This window comes from Tilletiaria anomala, assembly GCF_000711695.1.
Source record: "Tilletiaria anomala UBC 951 chromosome Unknown K437scaffold_1, whole genome shotgun sequence".
Lineage (NCBI taxonomy): Eukaryota > Fungi > Basidiomycota > Exobasidiomycetes > Georgefischeriales > Tilletiariaceae > Tilletiaria > Tilletiaria anomala.
Window position 1 is genome coordinate 401,927 of NW_013547021.1, and position 17,657 is coordinate 419,583.

The 17,657-nt window shown below is 55.0% G+C and overlaps 7 protein-coding genes across 7 annotated transcripts; 3 read left to right on the plus strand and 4 right to left on the minus strand.

Moving 5' to 3' along the window:
• Positions 1 to 421: 421 nt before the first annotated feature.
• On the minus strand, positions 422 to 1,026 carry K437DRAFT_218621 (uncharacterized protein; the record flags this gene model as incomplete). Its single annotated transcript, XM_013391021.1, has 2 exons — positions 422 to 546; positions 855 to 1,026. Coding segments are annotated over 2 exons (297 nt in total), but the record flags the coding sequence as incomplete, so codon positions are not given.
• Positions 1,027 to 2,334: 1,308 nt separating this feature from the next.
• On the plus strand, positions 2,335 to 4,175 carry K437DRAFT_252999 (uncharacterized protein). Its single transcript, XM_013391022.1, has 5 exons — positions 2,335 to 2,636; positions 2,722 to 2,946; positions 3,012 to 3,021; positions 3,087 to 3,624; positions 3,690 to 4,175. The coding sequence occupies exons 1-5, from the start codon at positions 2,501 to 2,503 to the stop codon at positions 4,023 to 4,025; spliced, it is 1,245 nt and encodes a 414-aa protein (XP_013246476.1). The 5' UTR covers positions 2,335 to 2,500; the 3' UTR covers positions 4,026 to 4,175.
• Positions 4,176 to 4,517: 342 nt separating this feature from the next.
• Positions 4,518 to 8,174, plus strand: K437DRAFT_253000 (putative karyopherin beta-1 subunit). Its single transcript, XM_013391023.1, has 4 exons — positions 4,518 to 4,904; positions 5,005 to 5,063; positions 5,132 to 5,515; positions 5,581 to 8,174. The coding sequence occupies exons 1-4, from the start codon at positions 4,865 to 4,867 to the stop codon at positions 7,723 to 7,725; spliced, it is 2,628 nt and encodes an 875-aa protein (XP_013246477.1). The 5' UTR covers positions 4,518 to 4,864; the 3' UTR covers positions 7,726 to 8,174.
• On the minus strand, positions 8,115 to 9,484 carry K437DRAFT_253001 (uncharacterized protein). Its single transcript, XM_013391024.1, has one exon. The coding sequence runs from the start codon at positions 9,238 to 9,240 to the stop codon at positions 8,248 to 8,250; it is 993 nt and encodes a 330-aa protein (XP_013246478.1). The 5' UTR covers positions 9,241 to 9,484; the 3' UTR covers positions 8,115 to 8,247.
• A 1,292-nt stretch (positions 9,485 to 10,776) lies between these two features.
• On the plus strand, positions 10,777 to 13,050 carry K437DRAFT_265686 (uncharacterized protein; the record flags this gene model as incomplete). The annotated part of the gene is made up of 1 exon (XM_013391025.1): positions 10,777 to 13,050. The coding sequence occupies one exon, from the start codon at positions 10,777 to 10,779 to the stop codon at positions 13,048 to 13,050; it is 2,274 nt and encodes a 757-aa protein (XP_013246479.1).
• Positions 13,051 to 13,238: 188 nt separating this feature from the next.
• On the minus strand, positions 13,239 to 14,368 carry K437DRAFT_265687 (uncharacterized protein; the record flags this gene model as incomplete). Its single annotated transcript, XM_013391026.1, has 4 exons — positions 13,239 to 13,519; positions 13,627 to 13,825; positions 13,895 to 14,059; positions 14,129 to 14,368. The coding sequence occupies 4 exons, from the start codon at positions 14,366 to 14,368 to the stop codon at positions 13,239 to 13,241; spliced, it is 885 nt and encodes a 294-aa protein (XP_013246480.1).
• Positions 14,369 to 15,045: 677 nt separating this feature from the next.
• K437DRAFT_4150 (carbohydrate esterase family 4 protein) lies at positions 15,046 to 16,497 on the minus strand. Its single transcript, XM_013390918.1, has 3 exons — positions 15,871 to 16,497; positions 15,741 to 15,803; positions 15,046 to 15,669 (listed from the first exon to the last, which is right to left on the minus strand). The coding sequence occupies exons 1-3, from the start codon at positions 16,119 to 16,121 to the stop codon at positions 15,195 to 15,197; spliced, it is 789 nt and encodes a 262-aa protein (XP_013246372.1). The 5' UTR covers positions 16,122 to 16,497; the 3' UTR covers positions 15,046 to 15,194.
• Between the last annotated feature and the right edge of the window lie 1,160 nt (positions 16,498 to 17,657).

The following is a 17,657-nucleotide window of genomic DNA, read 5'->3' on the forward strand; positions in this document are numbered from 1 at the left end:
ATGTTGCATCGTTTATCCACGCTTGAACTTTAAAACTGCTCGTCTGAGCGCCAACCCATTTCTCTGAGGCGCATGTGGTGCAGCAAATGTTCTGAAAGAAGGCGGGGAGGTGATATTACAAACACGGACTTTCTCCGAGTACGAGCGGTTGACGTGCGTCATGCTGACTTCGTACAAGTACAATGTCAGGAGGGTGGAACAAGTTAAAGACAAAGTAGTATGTGGGTTGCTCGCAGCGCTCAGCGGCAAAGCAAGCGAGCGTGTCGTGATTGGTAGCAGTGGTGGGGTCTGCAAGAGGGAGTGATCCGGAACAAGTGCAGGTAGGCCCATATGCGCTTCCGCCGATTGTGATCCGCCTTGTTGCCTGGGCTGTTGCATGGTAGCAACTAGAGTGGGCGAAGCGCTGCAAGGGTCGCAGGTCTTAGGCACGTGCTGCCTTCTCCCTCTCGTGACGCGCCTTGTCCGCATCGGCTTGCGCAACATATGGCCTCTTCTGGTCGTCGGTCATCTGCTTCCACTTTGCACCGAGAAGACGCCCCACGTCACCTGCATAGTATCAACGAAAGGGATTTGACCGGACAGCGTTGCCACATAGCGAACAATACGGCGCGGTGATTGTGTCGGGGAAAGACATGGGCGGCAAGGAGAGATGCGTTGGCAGAGAAAACACGGTCAGCGCACGAATGTGCATCGGAGACGCATGTGGGCGCGCTTCTGCAGGCACCGACAGCTAAAGCAAGCATACAGGATCAAGGCGCGCGCATGCCTCTCGCAATGATGTTGAATTGCAACAGTCGCGCCCACACGGTACCAGAGATGCATTCTTGTCCTTTCCTACGGTTCAACAAACTCACCAAAGCCAGCCTCTGGGTTCTCGAGCTTGACCTGTTCGCGCTGCGCTTGGCTGAAGTACATGTATGCAGAGAGAGGCTTCTTGATTGCGTTCGGGTCCTTGGATTTCTTGGTCTTCCGAGTAGTAGACGACGCAACCTTTGCATTTGCTTTTGGCGCCATTTTGAACGGCTGTATGCGCGTCAAACGGGTTAGAGGGAGCAAAATATTTCAAGCGTCAGTCTTGGTTTCTATATTGCCATGGAGGACAAGAAAGCCGCGAGTGTGCGATACGTGCTGCCGGAAAGCCCATCATGACGAACCCAAACGACACGTCTCGATTGCTGCGAGGTAGCATCAACGCGTCCCGGAAAAGCCCTGGAACCCCAGCAGGTCTGGAAAACGCGTTTACGGCGTCTTGGGGGAGGAGGCAGCCCTATGGCGGCTTCGGAACGCGTGCAGCGGGCCCCGTGGAGCCAGCAGAATATACTCACATTCTGTTGACAAGCAAACGCGATGGAATGCGTGATTTGATGGCATCAACAGAGGTCAATACGGGCGTTTATATGGCTCAGTCAGTGGGGACCAATTGTGGAAAGAGAGGGACTCATGCTTACCTTGACTATACGGTGTGGGATGCTTGGATTTGCTATGAGCTGTGTCTTTGTGTTGGTCTCTCTGGCTGCGGCGTGGTAGTGGCAGTTGTGGGTGACTGGGTGGGCGGATGAGTTTTGGCAGGGGAGACAATATGGGCGACTGGTGGGTGAGATGCGCGGATGGTTCTGCCAGCGACGGTTTGACTGCGCTCGATTGTCAAAGGCCAAGCGGCAAGGCGACAGATTGAGGGAGGGAGGGCCTAGGCCGTTCCGCCCCAGCCCCACCGCATGCGCCCTGTGTACGGGTGAAGTGACTCGAAATGGAAACACGGCGCCGAGTGGCGTCCAACGAGGACCACGCCAGCAGGGTGGCTCAAAATCCGGAATAATACGGGGAAACGCGTCTCGATTCCGGGTCTCGTTCTTGCGTTAACTCGGTTGCAATGGGGACTTTGGCTCGGCCCCTGGAAAAGCCTCTGGTATCTCCGCGACCCTCGGCGTGATCCCCGAAGGTATTGGATTCTCACGGGCCACACGCCTTCTGCACCGGAAAATTGGGGGATGATGTCGAGAGAGGGTCGGCAAAGATGTCTTGTCTGCTGTGGCTTGAGCCACCAATTTTATGCTGGGCCGCCGGCCCCCTTCGCATAGTCAAATACTAGCATTGAGAGTGTTCTGCACTGCGATGCTGCCGTGCCCGAGGATCAGGCGAGGAGCCCCGCCCGCCCCACCCTTGTAACCTTTGGTCCTCATGCCATGGGGCTCTGGACTTGCGCCTTGCGGCACCAACCCGTTATGGACTTTGGGGCAGCTCTATGGACCCAAGGGAGTTAAGACGATGACGAACGCGCGTCAATGACATCTTTGCGTCCCTTTAACTCATGCAGTCTCGTTCACTACAGTCGGAAAACGGCTTCGCACGGCGCTGAGGACAAACTCGAGCACAGTCTTGTCCTGCGTGCTTGACCAGGCTTGAGCTGACCATTGTTCCTCGTCGTTTGGTCTCTTGAAATAGGGACGTTCTCCCTGCCTAGCTACGCTCCCTGTAGGTCCATCACAATCCTCTACATGAGATGCCTTCGACAGCTCAGAACCAACCTAGTGTGCCGCATCCCCTGGAGGGCGAGCACGTTCCTCAAGGCGATGAGTTGGAGCACATCGCAGGTTTGTTTGAGCAGATGATCAATGAGTCGTCTCACCCTGATCACCGTGAGTGATGCCCCTTGTAGTCTCACATTTCTACGACGACATAGGTATGACCTTGCGGTAACTGACTAAAACTGTACTCTTGCAGCGGAGAAGCTGCGTCCCTTAGCAGACGGCCATGGCGCTCTGACGCCCGGAGCTGCTTCGACCCACGCACACGGAAAATGGTGGAAGAAATTCTGGCCGGACCATCTAGAAGAGAGACTAGACAAATTGTTCAATCAGCATCATATGGGAAACTACGTTGCTATTCGAGCCCAGAATGGCAGACCGCAGACGGAGGTCTTCGAGAGCATGCCTATTTACGTTCGAGGTGCGCTTGATCAGCCCAGACACAGAGGGGAGCTATATGGCTAACGCTTTTGCCATGTTCCTCAGTTGGCATGCAGTCAGTGAACCAATAACCTGGCCCCATGCTCTGCCCGTGCTGAATTCGTATCCCCTCTGTTACAGCTTGCTTTTCTCTAGTAGCCAGGATAAGTCCTTGCTTAGATACAAAAGCATCGAGGAGCTGCTTAAATCCTCGTCTATTCGGCAGGGACGGGTTTATGATGACAGCTCGAACCCGAAGGCCGTGCTTGAACACATTCAATCATTCATCGCAACTTATTCGCTTGACACGTCAGAGCTGCTGAACCCGGATCCGGCATCGTATACCTGCTTCAATGAGTTCTTCTACCGTAAGCTCAAGCCTGGTGCGAGACCGATCGCAAATCATGAGAACGATCGGGTCATTTCATCGGCTGCGGATTGCCGAATGACCGTCTTCAGTAGCGTAGACGAGGCCAAAGAGATCTGGGTCAAAGGCAAGAAGTTCACCATTGGAAACCTACTCGATGATCAGAAGTTGGCCGACGAGGTGTTTACGCCAGGTAGCGACGTCGTCATTTTTAGACTCGCCCCTGCCGACTACCATCGTTGGCACTCGGCCGTTGGCCCCGCTGTGGTTGGTGCCACGAAGCAGCTTGCAGGAGAATACTACACTGTCAACGTGAGTCTCGTCTCGATCTGTTGAAGACCAATGAGCTCACGCGACCCTCCCCCGTTGTCTTGCAGCCTCAAGCTGTCAACGAAGACTTCAATGTTTTCACCGCCAACAAGCGCGATGTGATGATCATGACTTGGAAACCATCAGGCCTGCAACCCATTCCAGTAGCCAGCGTTCATGTCGGTGCGATGCTTGTCGGCTCCATCGGTTACGATGTCGCGCAAGGCACCAACGTGCAGCGCGGCGACTCCATTGGATACTTTGCGTATGGCGGTTCAACGGTCATTCACATCTTTCCGCCGCAGGCCAAGATCAAATGGGACGACGATATTCTGGCAAACAGCCGGAAGAACCTGGAAACTATGGTTCGCGTCGGGGACCATATGGGTGAAGTGCAGAATTGAGCTTTATTTCCATCAAGGTGGTAAGCGCAGAGCATCGAGCATCTTCGGTCGACATTACATGTATACCAAACCTCGCTAAAGATTCAGTCCGGCGGCGGCTCGCGCTGCTTATTTTGTACGTGCAAATGCGCTCGGACGCATAGGGTAAAAAGCATAGATGGGGTTGCACTTGAATCTGTCGGGGGTGGTCTTGACACTTGCTTCTTTTACGGTGCGCAAATGGTCCGATTAGCTATTCGGATTGAAACAAAAAGGAAAGAAAGACAGCACCTCGTGCCCTACTAATCGCCCAGTGCCCCCATCCCATGTGTGTTGTGTCTGCAACCTACTGGCTACTGTGCGTACATGCGTTGCTTCATCGCCTCAACTTTCTCTCTCTTCGGCCGAGTGTTGGTTTCGCGCTTCGCGTCCAGTTGCGCTCGTTGCCAAAATTCATGATCCCCAAAGAGAGAGTTCTTCGGCAGATTTAATTAGTTCAACCCCCCTCTCAACTTCGCCTCGAGCCGCTCGACTTCCATTGCTCATCTGGCTTGATTTCTTTTAGCAGTCACGCTGAAAGGCAAGCAGGGACGCTGGAGAACAGTTGCGAGACTTGGAAGCTGCCCCTGAGATATCGCCAGAATTTGGGCACCAGCAACTCGCTGCGGAAAGCTTCTCGTATCTTCCCACCCACCGTCGAAGCCGAGGCTGCCAGCCCAGTCCCTTACGTTCTGCCCCAAGTGAGCTAGATCTCCGCTGCTTTGACATACGCAGACAGAGGAGGCACAAAGATCGCTGGAGGAAGTAAAGCTTGTCGACCGGAAACAATTTTCCCAGCCCAGTCAACTCCGTTGCCCAAGATGAACGCTGGCGAACTTCTTACAAATACGCTGTCTCCGGGTGAGCCACCTTATTCCACTATATCTGCCCTATGATGGGATGGTCTGTACTGCTGGTTGAGCTGCTCACTTACACCCTTCGTGCTCACCTAAAATATCAGACGCCAACGTTCGACAGGATGCCGAACAGAAGCTCGAGGTTGCCGCGCGGGAGAGCTATGTGAGGTCCTCAGCTTTGTCAGAAGACCCTGACTACTTTTGCTGATACAAGCCTTTGCTATCCGATAGCCGTCGTACATGATGATGCTCGCCGCCGAGCTTGCCAGTGAAGCAGCTCTGCCACACATTCGAGCGGCGGCTGGTGTCGCGGTCAAGAACGCCCTCTCTGCGCGCGATGCCGCTCGTGCGACCGAGTACGCAGGACGCTGGCTTGCACTCGACGATGCGGCCAAGCAAGATGTCAAGAGCAAGTCTCTTCAGACTCTCACCACAGAGAACTCGCAGGCTTCAACGCAGGCGGGTCAGGTCATTGCCGCCATTGCAGCGATTGAAATCCCGCAGGGCGGGTGGAAAGACCTGATCGCGCAATTGCTCGCTGCCAGCCAAAACCAAGGTAACGCAAAGCTGAGACAGGCAGCCCTTCAGGCAATTGGGTTCACTTGCGAAAGCTTGGTGAGCACGACGAAGTTGAAGTGTACGGTGGAGATTGACATTGACTCGGCTCTTACGATCCACAGCAAAGCACTGACTCACTCCGAGATCAATCGAATGAGATCCTCACAGCTGTCATTCAGGGTGCACGGAAAGAGGAGCCGGTACCACAAGTGCAACTAGCAGCCCTTCAAGCCTTGTTGAACTCTCTCGTGTTTGTGCGGGCCAACTTTGAGCGGGAAGGAGAGCGAAACTACATTATGCAGGTGATCTGCGAGGCAACACAGAACCAGGACAGCAACATCAAAGTCGCGGCGTACGAATGTTTGGTCAAGATCATGTCGCTGTACTACGACAAAATGCGCTTCTACATGGAACAGGCGCTCTTCGGCTTGACAGTTCTTGGCATGAGGGATCCAAATCAGCAGGTCGCACTGCAGGCAGTCGAGTTCTGGTCGACAGTCTGCGAAGTTGAGATTGGCTTGACGCTGGAGGCGGAAGAAGCGAGCGAATACGGCGAGGAGCCAAGCAGTATCTGCTTCCAGTTCGCACGGATAGCCAGCTCCGAGATTCTCCCAGTCTTGTTGGATCTACTTAAGCAACAGGAGGAGGACGCAGACGAGGACGAGTGGGACGTTTCAAAGGCGGCCGGTGTATGCGTCGGCTTGCTTGCGCAGTGTGTCGGAGACCCCATCGTCCCGATCGCCATTCCTTTCATCGAAGGCAACATCAAGAACCAGGACTGGAGATCTCGGGACGCAGCAGTGATGTGCTTCGGTTCCATTCTGGATGGACCTGACGCGAAGACACTGGCGCCTCTGGTCGAGCAGGCCCTGCCGAGCATCATCGAGATGCTTCGAGACACCAGCGTGCCTGTCAAGGACACCGCCGCGTGGACGCTTGGTCGGATCTCGGACTTGCTTGTCAACACGATCGATGGGGAGCGCGTCTTACCGTCGCTGGTGCAGGCTCTTCTGGCTGCACTGCACGACCAGCCTCGCATCGCAACCAACTGCTGCTGGGCCATCATGAATCTGTGTGAACAAATGGGCGGACCAGCTCAGCCGATCGCTGAGAACGTCGATCTGGCACCAACCTCACCCATTTCACCCTTTTACGAAGCCATCATCTCCAACCTGTTGCAGGCAACGCAACGCGATGGCAACGAGTCCAACTCGCGGACATCTGCGTATGAGGCCCTCGCGACTGCTGCAAACAACGCTGCCAAGGACTGTCTGCCGCACGTGAGCAACCTGCTCGTCGCTGTCCTCGAAAGGCAAGAGCAGCTCAATGGCATGGCCGCCCAGCTCGTCGGCATGGACGACCGCAACAACTGGGCTGAGCTCCAGAGCAACCTTTGCTCTGTCATCCAGGCTATCGTCCGGACATTGCAGAAGGAGATCATGCCCATTGCAGACCGCATCATGACCAGCCTGCTCACGCTCATTCAAAATGGAACCAAGCTGCCAACTGCACTCGAAGACGCGTTCCTTGCCGTCGCTGCTGTCATCTCTGCGCTTGAAGCGGACTTTTCCAAGTACCTCGATGCCTTCCTGCCATTCATGGTGCAGAGTCTACAGTCGCACGAGGAGTACCAGCTCTGCTCCATTAGCGTTGGCCTCATCGGTGACATTTGCCGAGCACTCGGAAAAGGATCGGCGCCATATTGCGAGACCTTTGTCAAAGTGCTCTTTGAGAATCTTTCGAGTCCCACTCTCAACCGAAGTGTCAAGCCACCGATTCTCTCGTGCTTTGGCGACATTGCCATTGCTATTGGCGCTCAATTTGAGCCATACCTGGCCACGACCATGACCGGTCTCGGGCAAGCGGCACTTATGCAAGCCCCCAACCCGGAAGACTATGATTTGATCGACTACATCAACAGCCTTCGCGAAGGCATCGCCGAGGCGTACGTTGGCATCGTGTCGGGTCTGCGCTCAGACAACCGCGTCGATCTTCTTCAGCCGTACGTGGAGAGCACCTTCGGCTTTGTCAAGATCGTCAACGACACGCCGTTCGAAAGGAGTGAATCGCTTCTGCGTGGCGCGATCGGGCTACTCGGCGACCTGGCAAGCGCCTTCCCCAACGGACAACTCAAGGACGCGTTCAGGCAGATGTGGGTTCCGGAGCTCGTCAAAGCAGGGCGAGCAAAGGGCAACGGGTCGGAAACGCGCAAGATCTCCGCGTGGGCACGCGAGCAGATCACGCGAGCCGTTACTGCCAGTGGCTAGGCGCCTTGTGCTGTCGTATTCTCACCTGTAACACTTCCTTGGCATCAGCATAAACAGCCGGCCCAACCCGCGCTGTTCCCATCGCATTCTCATTTCCAACTTAGCGTCTGCCTCCTTCCATTCACTGTTAAATTTTTCTTTTTACACCGGGTCTTCCTCATCACCGTGGCCAACATCCGACTTTTCTCGACCTCCCCTCGTCCTCAAAAGACTTTCCCCGCGCAAGTCATCGGGGCATCAAGAGTCCAAACACACCATCACTGTAATACCCGCTCCTCCCCTCCTCTCTCCACGATCCGCCTCAGCTTTTGTGCGATCGCTCGACCCCTGTCCGGGCGTATTTAGATTGTAAAAGGCATTTTCCACCACGCAGATCAAGGGATACAGGAGTAGAGGAACATGAATCCCATGCATGTAATACATTGATGCAATCGGCAAGGATTGCCATATATCATTCTTTAGACTGTCAATATAACGACAAAAGTTCGAAACTGAACGAACAGGCGCGTAACGAGCTTTACATCACATGACAAGACAGCCTGCACCGCCGTTCCGGCTCGACGCATGCTGTGCATTGACTTCCTTCATTCGTTCAAGCATGGCTTGCACACCTGCCACGCTCGTCGCAGCCATTCCCTCGTCCCACCAGACGCAGAGCGGTCCATCGCGGATGCTCGGGGTGCTTGCGGGGTTGCTTGCGGACGAAAGATGGTCGAGGTGGGAAGCCGGCTGCTTTTGGTGCTGGGGGTGTTGCTGCTGCTGCTGAATAACTGATGGATCATCGCCTTCGGTCTCTGGCGTCATCGCCGGCTCGATCGGAGGCCGCGGTAGCGAGTCTACCGTGAGGTCCGCATCGAGTAAGCGCACGTGTCGCTTGCGCTCTGCGGCATCCTTTGCAACCTGCGCTTTCATCTGCAGCTGACGAATCTTGCGTAGAGCCGCCGCTGTGTTCGGCCTCACACCAGTCGACGAGCCAGCACCCGCGCCTGCCACTCTTGCGCCGTTCACACCTGTTTCAGCACTAGTATCGAGGAAATTTGTGTCTGCGAGGTCAAATTCCGGTGGCGGCGTAACTGCTGGCACCGGCGTGCTTTTGAGATACCGCAGAATGCTCTTCATCTGCGAATCGGTCGGTGGCTGCGCATGTCGATCTTGGATCTGAAGCTCGAACTCGCCGTACTGACCTGCACCTCCGTAAGAATCGGACCTGGCAGCACGCTTTAGCCATTCCGTTGCGTATTCTTTTGATGAGTTAACACCGCTACGGTCGTCCTCCTCGTCGGACAGCGCCTTCGTTGCGGCCTCATCTCGATCTTTTGCACTTTGCAGGAAGGGACTGGCGGCACCGGCGCCGCTGCCGCTTGCGAGTTCAAGAGAGGTGGCGAGCAGACCTCCGCTGGCTTGCGAAGGGAGCCTAACGTGCCCGGCATTGTTACGCAGGAGCTGCAGCGCTTTGCGCGACAATGGCGACCGTGGATCGTGACTGCAAGCACAACCGGAATGCAGGGCACACATCAAGGTTTGGTGTTAAGTGAGTCATTGGCATAGCAGTGGGGCGCGGCGCCTGCCTTTTGCGCATGACAGGCGCGACGCTCTCTATGGGGAAGTGCAGACAAGCTAGAGCTCACAAGAGCGTGATGATTGGCGTTCCTCTGTGGAAGCGCAGTGACATGGTCCAGGTCCGGAAGCGAAGCCTAGAGTGGACGGAAGGAGATCCGCCAGGGCAGCTAGCTAGGCTCCTTCTCTTGCTATGTCTTGCTTCTCCGCCGCTTCAGAGGAAAGAATCGCAACGTGAACTAGGTATGAAGCAGTGTCTCGGTCCTTGTTGTCGAACCTTTCGTCTATGGATCGATATGCATACATGGCGACGAACCCACTCGTTCTGTAGATCCACGGAACGGGTGGGACTTGGTTAGGCGAGGGCGGGCTTTCATTTGGAGCTTGGACGCATCGCCGTTCTATTGGCCAGTAACTTGTCAGTTGAGGAACGCTTGAGACGCCGAAATCGGTATTGCACCGTATGTGCCATGTATCATGCAATACGGCGATGGTACCTTTGTGCGGGCATCCCGTGCGTATCCCCCACCATGGCTGTCACTTGCGTGGACCCTAACAAACAACAAACTGGTGCTGCTTGTGGGCCTGGACCATGGCAGACACCCTGACAAATGCAAGAATGGCATATCGTTGCCATGCACATATCGCATCCAGTTTGCATCTACAGCATTGGACATAGCTCCGAGACCCATGTACCTTTCTTCGTGCAATCTGCATGCACCGTTGGATGTGATTCGGGTTGTCCGCCCTCAGTGGCCCCCAATCAACTCCCGAAACAAGCAGCGCGCATGATATTTGCGCCCCGTTGGTGCTTGCTTACTTGGTCCCTTGCTTGCTTCCATTCATGCCCTTCAAACCATGTCCCTTTGCGCCGAATACTCAAAATACCACCAAGTAAACGAAAGGGGACCTCATACATCCCGCTGCTGGTCGCGGTGGAATCTTACTTTCATCAGACAGATTGCACCTTCGCCGGGTGGCACGCGGCAGGGGAGATCACGGAATGACGTTCTGCTCAGTCGTTTGCATGCCGAAACTGTCCCTGGGGTCTACTCATAGCACTTGATTTCATCAGATTCTCATAAACATTACAAGAGTAGATCTGACACCCACTCGTGGCTTCCCGGTCTATCGAAAGCGAAACCACGCTTCAGCCGATACTCTCAGTGAGCCCATCCGACTGCTGATTCTTCAAGATGGCACAAGGCTCCGTGCAGCAGCACGCCTCGACAGCTGTGACAAATGAGAGCGAGAGGACTGCAACGCAGCGCTGTGACTCTGCCACTCTGACAACCTTTCCACAGCCCAGATCGAGCGTCAGCAGGCCAGCTCCGCGGTAAGTGCCTCCCGCTTCCAAGCTACCTAATGCCACAATTAGTTCTACCTTGCTCGCTTTGCAAGAAAGCGCCCAGCAGGGGTGTATAGAACATCTGTACTGCCGCCCACGGGGGATCATCTTTGCGCACCTGAAAGTATTCCTCACGCCGCCGCAACATGGACTGCCTCTTGGAGCGATACTCACATCTGCAACTGCTCAACCAACTCATGCCGTCGCCGTACCAACAGCCAGGCTTGACTTCGACTCCGTTCGCCAGAAGATCGCCATCGAAAGGCAACCCTCGGCTCAGTGGCCATATGGGCTTTGACCCGAATCTTGATCTGTGCCTTGCCACCGGCATTGTCAATCTCGGTCACTCCGAGGGAAACGGATTGGCTCTCGTTCATCAAGCTCGTCTACAGTTTCAAACAGAGACCGAACGCCGCGCCGCTTCCGCTTTCGCAGGGTTTGGCGCCTTAGGCGGGTTTGAAGACATGACCTCGCGTCGTATCTCCGCCGGTTTGCACCTGCGCAAAGGAAACAAGGAGACAACCGCAAGCGGTTCAGCCTTCAGCGACATTGATAATAGTCAGAGGGGTAGCTTTTTTGTGCTCTCAGACACGTCTGCCAGTCTTACAGATGATATCCGGGAAGAAGAGGACGCAGGGTTAGCCGAGGCTGCAAGTCCCACCTTCGAGCTGGATGGTGTAACGCGGCAAACGGAGCGATTCCCTCTTCCTCCTAGCCGTCGCGCCAAGATCGCCAGCGACGAGTCAGCCGTGACGAAGGTTCCGTTGGCCTCAGATTCGCCGAGTTCCATACCTTCTCCGGCACGATACACAAGCAGGGACTACGATGACATGCTTCTCGATGCGATTGATGCTTCCACTGCGCATTTCTTGCCAGCGTCGTCGTTAAGATCGCGAATGGAATGGTACGCCCCCTTGTCAACCTCAACACTACGCTTTCCATGCTCAGACGCGCAGGACCAGGTGCGGGCGGAATCTACCTCTGCCCAAGAGCAGGCGCATGCCCTCCATGACGCGAGGCGTATGGGCAGCAAAGAGTCCAATAACTCCAACACTTCTTCGCTGTCGGGCATGAAACGCCTCAGTCTGACGCTGCGCGACAGCTTCGTGCGCAACTCGCCGCAATCACTACACAATCTTCTGAGCTTGCCAACTGATAGCAGGAGACGCTCTGGCTCTGGAGAGCCGCAACCTCCCACTTTGTGTGCCGCGCACTTGACTGTCGCTACTGGTCGTCCCAGAAGCAACACGACGCCGGTTCGCCCCAAAGGCACGCTAAACTGGGCTACACCATTTTTTGACGTCATCCACGAAGAACACGGTAGTGTTGCACCTAGAATAGGCATTAATGACGGCGGCGTGACAAACGAGCGAATGATCCTGGCCTCGCCTGTGCAGCCTGCAGCTTCCACTCTCCGTGCTCGACGACTAAACCTCTACGAGCCGGGCGGCAGCCCGACCGCTCAGCTTGCACGCTCGTCATCACTGCTCTTGGGTTCACCCGCCACTCCTGCGTCCGGCTTGTCGCACGGGTTACGGTCTGTGACAACATCGGCTCTGGCGCCGGCGCGAGTGCCAGCGCAAGTTCATACTCTAGAACAGGAACAGCAGCTGAAGTTGCCACCCACACCTCTCGGAACGCCGTTTTGGGCCAACGACGACTTATCGCGTATTCTCTCGCAATATTCTTCGTCGTACCTAAGTTCTCAAAGCAAGACGCCACGTGCGGCAGCCACAACTGCGCCTTCAAAGCTGAGGACGAAGATCAGTCCCGCGCAGAGCCGCGAAGACGGCGACAACCGTTGGAGCGCCGAACAATTTTCGCGGCAGACACATTATACTCTAGGGTCATGCTGTGAATCGACTGATGGGGAAGATGACATCAGTGGCGGAGGCAGAACAGATGGCAATAGGAGGCCGACGCGGCAAACACATAGATGTTGCACATCCTCCCTCTCGCCCTTCAGCTCCCTTGCCTTTGGATCTGTGTCGAGGTGTGATGGGCATGCCAAACGCCTTCCCTACGCCCCAGGAGGCATGTCCGCGAGACCTCGCTTTGAATCAAGCTGCAGCCATGTGTCAGTGTCATTCTTTTCTTCCTCTGCCGTGCGTCACAAGCGCGACGCGAGGCAAAGCAGGGAAAGCAGCACCTCGATCTGGAGCTTGTCAAGAAGCAAGGGTCATGGACTCTCGTTCTCCTCTTCATCTTCGCCTGGGATACCTGCGTTTGTCACCGACTCGGAAGGCTCAGCAGACGGTCTGACGCCGTCAGAAATGCGTCGGAGACGCGAAAGCATCATTCGCAACGGTCCTAGGCCGTCGTCCAGCGGCGATGGCCGTGCGCCGTTGTGGAGCTTGGGCCGCAAAGGCCGACAGGTCCAGCTGGACGCTGCGCAGCTATCAATTCATACCAACTGTTAGCAATGCGTGTTTGCTGAGCATGTATTTGGCTGTGTGTTCTACACGGATAACCTTCTGATTGCTGCAGTAAGTACCTAGTGACGATTTTCGATGCGGACAAGGCAAAATGAGCCGTTACACGTTGGGCACGCGGTGGATAAGCGAAGTAGATGGACAGATAAGATCTACGGTCTCTTCTAACAAAAACTCTACTGAACACTGATTATGACTTTGCCAATGCGTTGCTGGTTAAGCTGGCAGTGGCATGCCTCTGCTGCATCCTTGAAAACGAAGACCTTGTCGACAAGCGGCTTGATCTTGTGCACATCGATGAGTCGGTCCGTGTCTTTGAACATCTCGCGTGACCCGACAAGGAGACCGCGGAGTACGCAGTTCTTGGACAGCGTGTAGAACATAAAGTCAACCTTCTTGCTGAAACTACCAACGAATCCGATGGAGACGACGCCACCGTGTGCGAGTGCGGTAAAGCCTTTTCAATCGTGACCATGCCACCAATTGGTGCATCGTAAGCAAGTATTGTCAGTACGGGAAGAAACCCCCTGGCTCTGGTTACGCTTTTGGAACGCGCTTCGATACCTCGCCGAGCCGGTCCGATCACGCAGTCGATTTCTTTCTTTGCGACGTCCAGCTTGTCACCCGAAGAGTTAGTGATACCCGCCTTTGCACCGGCTGCAGTATCGAGCTGAAGTGCAAAGACCGAGACGTTGAGCGTTCCTTCGGCAACGATGCTGTCTCTGGGCCTGAGTGCATGCCCTGGCAAGCCGCACAATGCGTTCTACGCGATGACAGCAGAGCATGGCAGCGTCATCACTCCCTCGTAGCTGAGATGCTTTGGGATGCGAACAACGTACGTCGCCCTGCCTGAGTCGTGCATCGAAAGGATGTCGTCCCAAGCCCCGCCGAGAGTAAACGCCGCTTCTTCGTCGTCCGGGTCGGAGCTCTTTTGGTGGTGACCATTGACGATGAAGCAAACGCGGTCGGCCTCCTGCCACTTGTCACCTTTGAGTCGCTGAAGGCAATCTCGCCGGCGCCGTCAGACAGAAGGATGTTCTCTTCGTCCTTCAGGGCCAGACAAAACTTGCCATGCGAGCCTCAAGCGCAGCCAAGGGAAGGTCAGAGTCCGATCGAGCGCACCCGTCCCGCGCTCATTCGCCATATACACGATAAGGTCGCAGAAACTTAAACTAGATGCGTAACCTTTGACGAAGACATCCTTGTCGCTGACTTTAGGGATCGGACCATCTTTAAGCTGCAATGAGCCGACGTCCGTTCGCTTAGAGATCTTCGGCAAAGAGTAAAATTGCCTTGTGTCGGCCATGTTTGCGAAGTCTATACGGCGGCCGTGTGAGGGTACAGCGTAAAGTTACTAGGTGGGAGTGTCTGTATAGTTGACCATCTTATACCGGACTGTGCGACTTCTCGCGATCAAGCTTGCAATACAGGTTCACAGAATCAAGATGTCCTTCACCATGCGTCGATCACGAGAAGCCAGACAAGAGAGTGAGAGGGAAGGGGCGAGATGCTTGCTCGGTGACTTTCCATCTCAATCAACACATGAATGAGTGCTGTGCGCTTTGACTGTGTATTGCACCGAACTTGCAATACAACAGATGGGATCATGTTTTGATGAACAGAATGGTTCGTGTTGTGGAGCGCAGACCGACCTGCCTCAGCACACTTCTGGGCTCTTGCAACTTGGCAAGTCGGCAGATTCTCAAAGGCGCAACATGTCGGTAAATTGTCGACCCACAACGTTGATGCTCAGTTGAAAAGGTCTCCTGCGCAAGCATGCCATGAATCACGTCGGTATCCGCTGAACGAGCACGAGCACAAGAGCCCTACGTAGTACCACTTACATGGTACCACTGTGCAGCAGCGTTCACCTTGCTAGCAAGAGCAATAGCAACCCGCTGATCATCAGATCAAAGAAAGTTGTTTCGCGTCTGCTACCTTCATCGAGAGGCCGCAGAAAGTAAGATACATGTGGTGACAAATGGCCAGATAGAAGCCAATGTGGTTGCCCGGAGTGAAAGTCGGAGCGGGGAGGGACAAATTAGGGGCTAATGATGAGTGTATAGCGAGCGACGAACTGTGCCAAGGGATGGGTATCGTGCACAGCGTCCTTGCATGAGTTTCTAACCCGTTTAGCATTTCCAGCTGTCGTTCTTGTCCTCTGGCTGCTGTACGTAGTCATACCACTGGCCATCGTCACTTCCGCTGCCAACGCACTCCATGGCCGTTACTAGTTCGTAACCCTTTTGCTGCAGCATCGGAAGAGCGTGCGGCATGACATTGTACGACGTCGTCTTGATCGTCTCGTGCGATAGGACCATGTGCGACTTTGGGTAACTATTCATGACCTTGTTCATGACGTTACGCGAGTAAGCGACCGTGGCACCGTCGGCATCCTTGGTGTCCCGATCCCAGAGGATGATGGCGGTGTAACCACGACGGGCGAGTACTTCGCGAGATTCCGTGTTGATAGAACCGTACGGCGGTCGGAACACCCTAGGTCGGACGCCGAGAATCTTGATCATAGCACGCTCCAGCTTTCCAAGCTCTTGATCCAGCTCACTAGTGCTGAGCTTGGTTATGTCCGCGTGACTCCAGGTGTGAGAGCTGCGCATGGAAAGGAGAGCCGCCTGTCAGGAAGCTGTCATTGATTGCGGTGCAGAGAAACAGCTACTCACCCGATCAGGTGCCCGGCATCGAAGGCACGACGAATCTCGTCGGCGTAGTCATAGATGCATCCGCTAAGCAGCGGCACAAGCAGCAAAGGTCAGTTACCACCGGTATCCTCTTCGGTCTCGCACCACTCACTAGTTGTTGCCATTGAGGAAGAATGATGCTTTAGCGCCAGCATTCTGTAGCTCATTCAGCAGCTTGGGCTCGTACTTCCATGGGCCATCGTCGAAAGTCAATGCGATCTTGCCATCACTGTTACAGGTGTCGTAGACGGGTACGCGCGGGGTGCGAGTAGCTAAGCCCTCGAGAGGAGTTGCGCTCGAAGACGAGAGAAAGGTCAAAGCGATGACCGAGGAGAGAAAGACGTTGCGAAGAGAGGTCAACATGGTTGCTTGGTCACCTTCAATCGGAGCTTGGGCTGTTGGTTTTGGATATCGGGCTCCCGAATCGGTTGCGCCGTGGAGATGAATCAAAAGGAGCGTGTGTTATCGTCGACGGACGGACTGGGATAAGAGAAAACAATGCTGCAGGAGTAGAAAGTCTAAGACGGGATGAAGAAACATGGACAAGTGAATTAGGGAGCCAGACGTCACACAGCTTATTTATACGCCAGCAGCCACGACTTCTATCATCTTCGACTTTAGTCTTTGCGGAAATCATGTTGTGAGCGTGTCAGCCGAGCAGTGAGCGAGCACAAGCTGCTGAGCGCTGAACTCTGCAAGTCGGATGCTCTCTGAGAGGCTCAGTGAGAGATGATCGCGTGAGTGAACAAACATACCCAGCCGGCAAGGGCTTCTTGCCGTGGATTGCGCTTGTCTCAGATAGACAACAAGCAGAAGGCTCAAGCGCTCATTCTTGCTCTGAACAGGCCGAGCTGCTCAGCAAAGGCAATGGCACAACTCCGCGCATCCGAAAGGCTGGATGTATGAGGAGCGGTGGGCTTGACAGAGTGGCCTACAGTGCCCAGCGACCCGCCAATGGAATGTTCGAATCGGCACGGTTGGACGGTCCGTCTCAGACGGGCTTTCGATCGCATGTTTCTTGCGGAAGGCAGCATCTTGGTCGCACAGATTGACCAGCCGCAAGTCTAGAGTCTGGTGATTTGAAATGGTACGAGCCTAAGCGACCATCGGCTATCATGGGCAGTGGGCATGCCAATGCCAACTACTCCAAAGTCCAGGCGGCATTTTGCACATCATTTGATCGTAGCCAAGGGACATCCCGAACATGCCTCGTGCATTGTCCGGTGTCGTCTCCCATCCTCTCTCATGAAGTCTCGGCGCGAAGAGCCAGCAATGTATCAGGCGATTGGCCAGTGCCCGCCTGTGCCAGGCGAGTGGTGACGCAACACTCCAATTGTGGCCATAGCCGGGGCAGTCTGCAGATAGCAATGCCTTCTGCCTGCGTCAGGCCGCGTCACATGCTTGCAAGGAGGCTGCCTCGCATGGGACTCTAAGACAATTGGGAATCGAAGCTCCACTGGGCACTGGCGCTCTGCATCCCGCACATTGTGCCCAGCGGATGCGGGCAAGCAGACTAGAGTGCTGAAGCCTGGAATCAGGGGAAGTACTGACTGCGACGAGAACAACGCTGCTTGATGTCAGTCGGCTCGCCTCCTTGCGTGCAGGCACGCCTTGGTGTCACGCACAAGCGACAACCTGGGCCCTGGCCACGCAACCGTCACGTTTCCGCACTCGGTCTTTGATTGAAATCACGTGACCTAATTTACATCTATACGGGCGCCCTCTCGGCCTTTCCAAACTCCAACCCCTTGTGAGAAATACAGTTCTCAAGCAGGTGGCGGCCACACAGCATTGGTTCGCACACTCGTCATGCGATCGTTGTCGTCAAACGCCAGCTCGCGCGCTCACGATCTACGATGGCTGTTTCCGTCAGGCCCATCAACAGAGCGTCAGCTGCCA